We start from the raw sequence: 10,880 nt of genomic DNA on the forward strand, positions 1-10,880 counted from the left end.
ACAAGAAAAAGCCAAAGGAAAACAAAGATCCAGAAAAGCTGTCCCGATGTAGGGAGTAAATGGAATATTCCGAGGGGCAACCGCGCTTTCCGCGTCAGGTGTCATTCCTCCCTTTCTAGGCTCCCACCTCAGGTGGCTGCGTTTCCTTCTGTTATTTGGAAGCCAAGGCTGTGGTTTTTTTCCTCAAACATCAGCCCCGGTAGCTCTTCGTCTCCCTCTGGCGTTCCTCTCTCGCTATTTCTTTAGATTGGTGCCCCGGCAAATGGGGGGATCCGGGGACGGGAAGAGGGTGGGCGCAAAAAGAAAAGCTGATGGGGGCTTCTAATCAGCAATCCTGAAAGGACTGGGTATGTGCCTAAAAGGATCCTTTTTTTTTTTTTTTTTAAACTTCCTTTTCTTGCCAACCCCTCTCCTATGTTTCCCACTGTGGACGCAAAGAACTTGAGCCGAACAGCCTTGGTGGGCGGGGGCTGGAAGAAAGAGCAAAGTGCGTCCATCTATCTGCCAAAATGATCTGACCCCGAGTCGGGGGCGGGGGGAGGCGTAAGTATAGAGCGAGAGCGTCCCCTGGACTGATCAGCACTAAGAAATCGGAGAGACATAAAAGGCAAATGAAGCGAACAACAATTAAAAAAAAATTCCCCCGCACACAACAATACAATCTATTTAAACTGTAGCTCATACTTTTCATACCAATGGTATGACTTTTCTGGAGTCCCTCTTCTGATGCTTGAACTCCGGGGCTGGCAGCTTGCAAAGGGGAAGCAGACGGCAGCGCTGCACGGGCAGGTTTACCAAAGGTCTCCAATGGGTATTTTCTTTTTCTTAGCCCTGCCCCGAATTGTCAGACGGCGGGCGTCTGCCTCTGAAGTTAGCAGTGATTTCCTTTAGAGCCCGGCCTTATCTCCGGCTGCACGTTGCCTGGTGGTGACTAATGACACAATAACATTGTCTGGGGCTGGAATAAAATTGGAGCTGTTTACCCCCGCTCTATAGGGGTTCAGTATAAAAAGCCTGCCGAGAGCTGTCCAGGTCAGACGCGCTTCTGCCTCTGCGCTGGGACCAGCGCCGCCAGGGTCCCCGGGTCCCCGTGCGCCACGGCCGCCACCGCGTGCGTCCTCGGACCGCTCCCACTGCCTTCTCTCCTGGCAGACGCTTCTTTTTTCTCCCCATTAAAGAGCATTCGGGCTGAAGGATCACTTTGAGATCCGAAGAACCCGAAGCGCTCGGAAGGAACTGAAGCTGTTTTTTTCTGCGTTTTCCCCCCCCCACCTTCGGGTTTAGTTCGCAGTGGGGAAGGATTTTGATCCCTTTTTTTCCAGAATGGATTATTTCCCCATGATTTTCGCTCTGCTGTTTGTGGCTTTCCAAGGAGCTCCAGAAGCAGGTAGGCACGTTGACTTGTAAATCCCTGAATGCTGCCGTCTTCTTTTCCACCTTAATGCTTTTCTTGCTTCTGTGTTTTCCCCCATTTCTTTTTATGACTGCCGCTCAGAAAGCAAGTGTAGGGGAATTACTGCTCAAAGGTGCTTAAATTTTCTAGTGGAAAAAAAAAATCCTCTGTTGAAGACCATTGCTCCTCTAGCATTAAAATAACATTATTATTATTGCCTAGTGTATTTCCTTGGCTTTTAAAAATATGACTCAATTAAAGCGAGATGTAATTTAGCTAAATGTATGTTTGCAATATATGTGTTCATACAGGTAATAGGACATATAGGAATTTATATCTTATTCAAATACTGCTTTAATAGTGTGTTAATGTGTGAAATATTTAAACATTTCAGCTTGAAGCCAAGGAATTTTATTCAAGTCATTCAAGCAATGTATGAGCAGTAAAGTCACCTGCAGAATAGCCTGGTGAAAACCACCCCCAGGCGGTTTCAGGGTGAAGCAGATGTTTTCTTTAAAATTGTCATTGTTGACTTTAGATTTCTTTTGGCAAGTTTTTGGCACTCGGAACAGTGTGGGCTCTATTTCCAGTTTTATTCACCTGTCTTGGGAGGGAAGCTAGGATAAATCTTGGCTGCTGAAGGATTTAGATAGCATGCGTGCATCTGCCCGTTTCCCTCTTTTAGGGTCAGCGCACTTTTTTGTCTTTTCATGACCCTGACTGAAGAGAAAGGATGTCAAGGGAATGAAAATCCTGGAATGTGTCTGATCATTTGAAATGTACAAAATTAGGCAGATAAGCTGCGTGGCTAACTTGTCAGTAAGAGGAAGCATGCTGCCGTGGGGAACGGGAGACGGCAGATCCCGCCCACACCATCCTGCTCCGGGGATTAAGAATTCAAAACCCACGGAACCTTGCCTGGGTCCCCGGAGCTGCTGCTCAGTTTTCCCTTAGGTCAGTGGTTTTAGTGTAGAGCTGATTTCTCTTCTCTCTCTCCAATCACCTCCCCGAAGCTCTGGACCTCCACCTAAGTTCAAGAGGTGTGTCTCATCTGGGCTACTCCCCACCTTACACAAGGTGTGAAGTGGTGGGTACTGCCCTAAATGGAAGGTCATCCTGCATGAGGAAGTGGCTCTGAGTCATGATTTACTTAGTTTCAGGTTTTTGGTCATCAGCCAATTTTAAGCCACCGTAGGTTGCGCTAAGTTCCATGCAGAAGGCAACCCAAATGTCTAACAGGCAGTATTTCTAAGCATTTCCTTGAAGGCTGCTTCAAGGGGCTGGTAAGTCCCTTTTCAGGTGGTTGTTTCCCCTGCACTTGTATAATCTCTCTGAAGCTGGATAAGCCAGTGGCGATAAAGGTGAAGTCATGTTAAGGAGGGAAAATAATAGAGTCCTTTTTGCTCTGTGTTTCTTGCCGGAGGCCGGCTGGGTGCTTCATCTGCTTTTATCTGCTCTGCTAGATGTGGCATCGACGCTGTGACCAGTGTGCCTTTGGGCCTTGGGGGAGACGCCGCCCACTGACCTGCTCTTTGTCTCCCCAGCGGTCCTGGGTGCCGAGCTCAGCACAGGAGCCGAGAGCGGAGGGGAGAAGCCCTCTCCCAGTGCGCCCTGGAGGCCCCGCCGGGCCAAGCGCTGTTCCTGCTCTTCCCTGATGGATAAAGAATGCGTCTACTTCTGCCACCTGGACATCATTTGGGTCAACACTCCAGAGTGAGTCTCTAGAGGGCATCGTTACTCCAGGCTTCCTCCCCTCCAGCTTCACGGGAGACTGGAGCCCAGTCACTCTCGTTACTTTTGGGTTTGGACTCTGAAGGTAGCATTTCTGACCCCAGGAAAGTGCCCCAGTGGGGAAAATGCCCCTCAGGAGGCTACCACACGTCTCGGGGGAGAAACTCTGTGTTGGGCCTCCGGGGAGAATGTTTTCCATTGGGATCTGCCTGGGTTTAGGGAAAACGTTGCTGAGGTCATACGTGGCTTGGTCCAACCTGTGCTTCTCATGGAAGGGCATAGACTGAAGAGGCAGAAAGGATTATAGAGAGTTATAGTCTAATGTCTTTATCTTAATTATAGAAAAACTAAGACCCGAAACGTTGAAGTCACTTGCCAGGATGAATTTATGGTAGAGCGAGACCTAGAACTTGGGTGTCCCGACTCCCTGCTTTGGAAAAGCCTATTTCAACACAGCAATAGAAACGCGGTCCTTAGAGTTCCCTTCTGCCTCCCGAGCGAAGAAAGCAGTTTCCCCCATCTCCCCCTGAAAAGTAGTTCACCCATCAGAAGGAATCCTAAACAAAAATACATTGATTTTGCCTGCGGTGTCCCGTTATGGTGAGGGATGACTGAAATGCAAACAAAATCAAACGAAACAAAAACCACAGCGAGCCTCATACTTAGTAAGGTGATACTTCCAAGGGGAGGACTTTATTCTTTAGGCGAGAATCACAATGGACACCCTGGAAATTACTGGAGAGCCTTCTGATGAGGAGTCCCTCTACAGTTGTATGATAATCACCAAATCACAGGAGGTGTGCAAACCTGGCGTGAACCATGCACGCAGTAGTGTGTCCCCCCCAGCCTCCTCAGGGGGCCCTTTTAGCATTATCATGTATCACTTGAATTGAAAATCGGTTTTCGAAATCTTGTGAGTCATGGTTTTGCATGGAAGTCCCCCACCCCCACCCCCAAGACCTGTTAACTAAGTAGAGAGTCAGAAAAAGGAAGAAAATATGAAACAGATACCAAAGCAGAGATGTCATAATTTCGGCCAAAAGACAAGGCTGCTGTGTTGAGAGTTGACATGGAATTTCATTGACTTAGAAAAACTGATTTTCTCCTGGGTGGGTCCACACACTTGAGGCCGTTGACCGGCATGCCACCCTGACTGTTAGCAACATTTGACTCTTCTGAGTTTCGCTGCCAAATCCTGTGGTGTGAGCTCCTTAGGAGCTTGCCCCAAAGAATGCAACCTCTGGAGACGATCAGTTATGCTCATAACTTTTGTTCCTCTCTCTCCATGATAGGCACATTGTTCCATATGGACTCGGAAGCCCCTCTAGGACCAAGCGATCCTTAAAGGATTTCTTTCCTACAAAGGCAACAGACCACAGGAAGAGATGCCAATGTGCTAGCCAAAAAGACAAGAAGTGCTGGAATTTTTGCCAAGCAGGAAAAGAACTCAGGTGAGTAGAAACACCTTTGTTTTCCTTCAGTTTTATGCCTTCCTGACCGTCTTCCTCTTATGATGCTGTCTTCTTTTTTAAAAGAGATTAACAGAGGCATTGAGAACAACTGAAGTTCCTATTGCTGAAATGTTCTCCCTATATGTATTTTAACAGGGACCAAGACACCATGGAGAAAGCCTGGAATAAACAAAAGAAAGGGAAAGACTGTTCCAAGCTTGGAGAGAAGTGTCTTCATCAGCAGCTGGTGGAGGGAAGAAAAATAAGAAGGTAAGAGGCTCCTAAGAGCAGCTGGTCCCCGTCACCTATGAATGGTCTACTCTCCTAGTCATTCTTGCCTTGATGGGAGAAAGGCCCAGAGGACAGTAACAAAGAAAAGGGGAATCTTTGTGTTCTCTAGATTGAAGAGAGCAAAGGAATCCCTCTCAAATGTTGTCTTGAAGGCCTTGAATGCAGGCTGCCGCCCTCTGTACACTTTGGTGATTTCTAGCACACACACCACTCATCCTAAAGGTAGATTTTCCAAACAAAATCTATCTAGAGACACCTTTGTCATTTGGTCACATCTAGTTTTTGCCTCTCTGAGTCAATATATTTACAGCTTTCCCTGAGAAATTAAAAATCCTTTCAGGGAGAGTTTTTTATTTTTTTTAATTAAAGTGTCACATATAATCAAATTCTTCAAAACACAGCAGTTATTCAAATGGCCAAAGGGAAAATAAAGTCAGGGTTGGTAAGAGTTAGAGCATGCCATTTTTTCAGGTTTATTTACTTTTTAAATAGGGAAATGCATTTGGTGGAGACCCAATGTCATTCCCAAAAGCTTTCTCATTTTTTAATCATGAGCTGGGATCTGGATTAGTAATACCATAGGATTGCTCTGAGCAGTTTTTTTTTTTGTTTTTGTTTTTGTTTTTTTTTTTTTTGCGTTACGTGGGCCTCTCACTGTTGTGGCCTCTCCCGTTGCGGAGCACAGGCTCTGGACGCGCAGGCTCAGCGGCCATGGCTCACGGGCCCAGCCGCTCCGCGGCATGTGGGATCTTCCCGGACCGGGGCACGAACCCGTGTCCCCTGCATCTGCAGGCAGACTCTCAACCACTGCGCCACCAGGGAAGCCCCCCTGAGCAGTTTTAGAGTGATAAGTCTTCCAAATCCTAAACATTTTGGAATTCACAAGCTGCAGGGAGGAATCCTGCTTTCAGATCCGCCCCATATTCTACGTTTCCCTATCATGGTCAGTGGCAACTTTTCCCGGAAATCCAGTGGCAAGAAGTCCTAGGATCCAAGTATTACGAGCACAGGCCTGGCAGTCATGAATGACTTCTGAGTTGTTTACTGCTGATGCGGGGCCATCCTCAGCACTTCCCATGTGCTGTTGAAGTTTCCATATTTATAACTTCAGGCCACTAGTGCGCCTTCAGATCGCAAGATTACGTAAATCACCGTTTCTGGACTGATTTGGAAATCTTTTTTTTTTCTATTAGCTTCCATTACATCAACTATTAAATCAATGTTACAGTCCTTCCCTTTTTCTTTCTCCTAGAAACAGAAAACATGAAACCTGCAAAAACAAATTTTCTTTACTTGCCGTAGAATATTGTTTTGGGCCTGCCTGTAGGTCTCCTCTCTTTGAATTTCTTTCCCACGAAGCCCCCTTCAATTTCTTATGTGTTTAAGAAGACACTCCTGGCTATTTGAAACCTCTGCCGAATGAGTCTCTCCATACGATCCCACAGGGGCTGGGATAGTGCTTGGGACAGGGCTAAAGAAGGAAAGAGAAGATCTCTAGTTGACCTTAAAAATTGTACTTTAAAATTGTATTTAATACCCAATTCCCTTTAGATATGACCATATCACCCTTATTCTCCCTGCTCACCGCCCCACCCACTGCCATTCTAGGCATAAGAGGTAGTTTATTTTCACTTGAGGTTAGCAGGGTAACATGTGGTTTTGGTTGGGGGTGAAAGTTCAGGATCCAGATTTAGATTTGTTTTTACCAGATTCTAATTTTAGATGTCTCTTTTGCCTAGGAATGATTTTTGTAGAAAAAAAAATAATAACATCGTTTTCTCTTGTCTGGTTTTAATAGGTTGGAAGCCATCAGTAACAGCATCAAAACGTCTTTTCATGTTGCCAAGCTGAAAGCCAAGCTCTACAGAGATAAGAAAGTGACCTACAACCGAACACACTGATGGCAGGTTGTTGGGGCCTGTCTGAAGCCTTCTCATCCACCAAGAGCCCTGGGCCTGACTCTGCGCTCTCTCCACGTGGCTGGGATCAGAGCAAATGCATCCTCCCTGCTTAGACCACTTCTCGTTCCAGACTAGCACAGGACCAGCGCCCTGGGTGCAAACATTTCAGAAAAGGTTAAGGAGTCCCCCAGCCCGTCTTCATTTGCCTCCATCAGTGGGAACTGCTTTCGTTTCTCTCCTCTTTTGGGGTGACAGCGGGCTATGCAAAGAAGGCAGAGAGATGCAGTGACCTGCAAATTAGGGTGACCTCCTTCTTAGACGGAGGAGGAGAGGAGATTCCACTTGCGGGCGGCGTCCCCGTCCCCGAAGAGGTTCCGAAGGGAGTGTTTGTGTCTCACTCAGGCGCCTGGCACATTTCAGGGAGAAACTCCAAAGTCCCTGCAAAGATTTTTCTAGGGAATGCACAAATTGAAAACCCTCTAACACTCGAGTTAAAAAAAAAAAAAAAGAGAGAGACTTTGTTTTTTTAAATTCATAAAATGCAAAATTGAAAGAAACTGTTACTACTGTAAATCAGGATGAGTTTCATGCATATGAGTCTACCTCACCTATATTGCACTCTGGCAAAGTATTTCCCCACCTTTAATTATTGCTTCCCCAGACTCTTCCCTCTCTAAAATCCCCACACTAAGCCCTAGCCTCATGGAAGTCTGTCTAATGTGTCAACAGTAGATATAACATTTTCAGGGTGATCTACTAGCTCTGTTCCATAAGAAAACAAAGATCAATTGAATCAGCAGATTCCCTTACCTTGATTTTTGGAAACACAATGGTATAGGATTGTTTAGGAGAGACACTGAAGGGTAAACATTGTGGTGATTTAAAGCTGTCAAATTGTTTTCCTTTATGTAACTGGCTCATGGAAGAGGTTGGATTACATTTTGATGTACTTATTTTTTTATAGATATTTATATTCAAACAATTTATTCCTTATATTTACCATGTTAAATATATGTTTGGGCAGGCCATATTGGTCTATGTATTTTTTTTTAATGTATTTCTGAATGAAATTGAGAAAATGCTTTGTTTTGCCTGTCAAGGTAATGACTTTAGAAAATAAATATTTTTTTTCCCTACTGTATCGACTTTGAATCATTTCTGAAATTTCTGAGAAGTGGGCCAAAGGGGTAAGAATTAGGTAGGGGGATGATTAAAGATGGTTTCTTGGAAAGGTGACAATTAGAAGGAAAAGAATCATGGCTAATGAAAACAAGAATTTGATTTATATCTTAAAAGTTGCCTTTAGATTGCATTAAGCTAAAAACAAAACAAAAACCCAGCTTTCACACCTCTGTCTTTCCCTGCATAGCCGCCTCTGCTTCCCCTTCACCTGCAAACTCTCCAGGGACTTGATCCATTAGCTATGCTTTGGCTATTAGACGGGATCCAACAGTTTAAGCTGATGATGTGGTGAGAGGTGCTTTCTCCATGTTAATAGACTGAAGGAAGCAATGGCAAGGCGACCTCCCCAAAGGTACCTAATTATACACATTCCACACCAGAGTTGCTTTGAGAAAATGGCCTTCTCAGAGCAAGTGAGGGCTCCCACTGGCTTTTTATTTGCTCAGATTAAGAAGTGTGTTTATTGGGCTTCCCTGGTGGCGCAGTGGTTGAGAGTCCGCCTGCCGATGCAGGGGACACGGGTTCGTGCCCCGGTCCGGGAAGATCCCACATGCCGCGGAGCGGCTGTGACCGTGAGCCATGGCCGCTGAGCCTGCGCATCCGGAGCCTGTGCTCCGCAACGGGAGAGACCACAGCAGTGAGAGGCCCGCGTACCGCAAAAAAAAAAAAAAAGAAGTGTGTTTATTGAGGAACACCAAGCACCTTCTCTCTTTCACGGTAGGGTAGGACTGGACACGTGCCCTTGGAGCCAGAGATACCAAATGCTGCTTCTGGGCCTCCTGCATCTCGGCACCTCCCTCCTCCCCACTTGGCCTTGGCTGACCTGCCAACCCGTTGGGGAGAATAGTGCTGCGAACGGTTGTTACCAACAGAAGCCCAGAAGAGTTTGATCAGCTTCTGAGAATCTTCACCGCCTTTCCCTTACAGTGTTTGAAAGAATGCCTGGCATTCCTCAAATAGTAGCTCACAGGGGTCACTGTTGTCCAAACAGCGACACATCTGAAGGATGTTAAGTAACAGTCTTCAGGTGCGCACAGCCAGTGTCCTGGGCAGAGTTTCTATCTTTACCGGCATTGCTTTTCATCTTTCACTTTTTTGTTTTTAGGAGACAGTCCAGTGTCTTTGGGGAATTGCTTATAAAACTCATTTCATCTAGCAAACTGTTTCTCGGTGTGCGGTTCTCAAGAGGAGGGTGAAGTTTTGTCCACATTGACAAGGGACTTGGCCTGAACTTAGCCCCTGTTAATTGTGAGCAACCATTCCATCCCCTGGCATCATGAATTTCCTCATCCATTAAATGAAAAAGGGGAGGAATGTCTCTAAAACTCCAAGAGCTAGCCTGAGATGGCAGGAAGAAGTGGAGGTGACAGCAAAGAGTGAAGATCTGAGCCTGGAGGACATGACTCTAGTATATTTAAGAGGGAGTTGGCATGGGAAGAAGCCACTGAGAAAAAGTAAAACAGGGCAAGCAACGGTGATGAGATTTTCCTTTTCTTTTCTTTTTTAAGAATATTTTTTACTATTCAGACGTTTAAATCCTCTTCCCCGGTGCTTTCTGCCTCAGTAACCGGCAAGAAAATTAAAAAGTGTGGAGCAGCACTCCTAGGGCATGAGGGTCAGTAGTAAAATACGTTGGAAGCTTCATAGGAAATAAATATTTTTGGAGTATGTAGGAAAGATTGACTATTACTCAAGGATCGTGCCAGCTCGAGGGGTGAATTGATGGCCCGGTCTGTCATACTTTCTGCTGCTCTTCCAGTAAAAGCATGGTTTCTGGAAGCCCACTTAGAACAGATTTCTCTCTACACACTAACGAACAGGCAGAGCTCTGATCTCAGGGATCCAAGGACCCAAGGCTCCTGGATGGGGAGAGGTGAACTCTGGTGAAGGGAGAGGTACCCACTCCAGGGGTAGGTCATTTTCACTCCAGGGATTGGTTTCTTTGGGGTTGGAAACGATTGGCTTTTATCCTGCCTGTGCTTCCCTGAAATACTCAGGATATTAGACAAAGAAACTAAGTAGAGTTCTCACAACTCCAGGTATTACATTAAGCAGGGGTTCCCTCAGGAAAGAAAGAGCAATCTTTGGTCTTTCCAGGGGAGAAAGCCAAGGCCCAGAGAGGGAAGTGACTTACCTAAGGTCACACAGCAAGCTGTAGCATCTCTGGAGCCTGAACCCTTGAGCACGGCTGTTTCACTCAGAGGCACCTAGAGGTCAGTGGAAACAGACACCCAAGCCAACCTCATTAGAGGGTTCTAAGTGGTAAAGCAAAATCGCTCTTCACAAAAGCTTTGCCTTCCAGCCTCACAGATGACGGTTGACAGAGCCATCCTTTTTATTACTCTCTCAGGAATATCAATGTGCCCCTGAGCCCCGGTCACAAACATTTTAGTTGTAAAATATTTGTTTATTACATCATCCTCATGATGCCAATACACAGTTGGCAGAAAAATTACTATAATTTACAACGCCAGCCTCCAAATCTGGTGCCATGAGTGCTTCACTGACAACTCCTTCTGGAAACAGATCTAACACACGGGAAGAAATTGCAGTGATGAATGCGATGGCAGAGGCAATAGCGTTTCCTCAAATCCCGGGTGGTAATCAGAGAAAGATCTAGGGCTGGTGCCATTGGATAATGAAGAGAGAAGGGCCTCAGCCTTGGGGGTCACTGACTGATGGAAGTGACGTGTGCCAGGCCCGACAGGCAGCGTGCTCTTGCGAGGCAGCACATCGGGAACCTGACATGCAGTTTTGCGGGTTCAGAGTCTTCTGTGTTTCTGCAGCTTATTTTTCTCTTTCATATTCTGAATCATTCCAGGCCTCCACCCTAAACTGCTGTGGAAATATCCAGGGGTGAAATTAACAACAGCCATCACTGGCATGGCGTGGGCACTGATGGGGACAGAGCCGGGGGGTGGTTCTGTGGTC

At 46.1% G+C, this 10,880-nt stretch overlaps 1 protein-coding gene across 1 annotated transcript; it reads left to right on the forward strand.

The window, feature by feature from the left end:
* Nucleotides 1-737: 737 nt before the first annotated feature.
* On the forward strand, nt 738-7,903 carry EDN1 (endothelin 1). The gene is made up of 5 exons (XM_067752005.1): nt 738-1,387; nt 2,938-3,106; nt 4,417-4,575; nt 4,732-4,845; nt 6,665-7,903. Exons 1-5 carry the CDS (start codon nt 1,324-1,326, stop codon nt 6,765-6,767), a joined length of 609 nt encoding a protein of 202 aa, XP_067608106.1. The 5' UTR covers nt 738-1,323; the 3' UTR covers nt 6,768-7,903.
* The last annotated feature ends 2,977 nt before the right edge of the window (nt 7,904-10,880 follow it).

This window comes from Pseudorca crassidens, chromosome 10 (assembly GCF_039906515.1).
Source record: "Pseudorca crassidens isolate mPseCra1 chromosome 10, mPseCra1.hap1, whole genome shotgun sequence".
NCBI classification, from domain to species: Eukaryota; Metazoa; Chordata; class Mammalia; order Artiodactyla; family Delphinidae; genus Pseudorca; species Pseudorca crassidens.

What these genes read in the sequence shown, in the direction of transcription:
- EDN1 (XM_067752005.1), top strand. Translation starts at nt 1,324, where the DNA reads ATGGATTATTTCCCCATGATTTTCGCTCTGCTGTTTGTGGCTTTCCAA. An exon ending in CCAAGGAGCTCCAGAAGCAG is followed by an intron (nt 1,388 to 2,937) that starts GTAGGCACGTTG and finishes TTGTCTCCCCAG; the next exon opens with CGGTCCTGGGTGCCGAGCTC. An exon ending in CAAGCAGGAAAAGAACTCAG is followed by an intron (nt 4,576 to 4,731) that starts GTGAGTAGAAAC and finishes GTATTTTAACAG; the next exon opens with GGACCAAGACACCATGGAGA.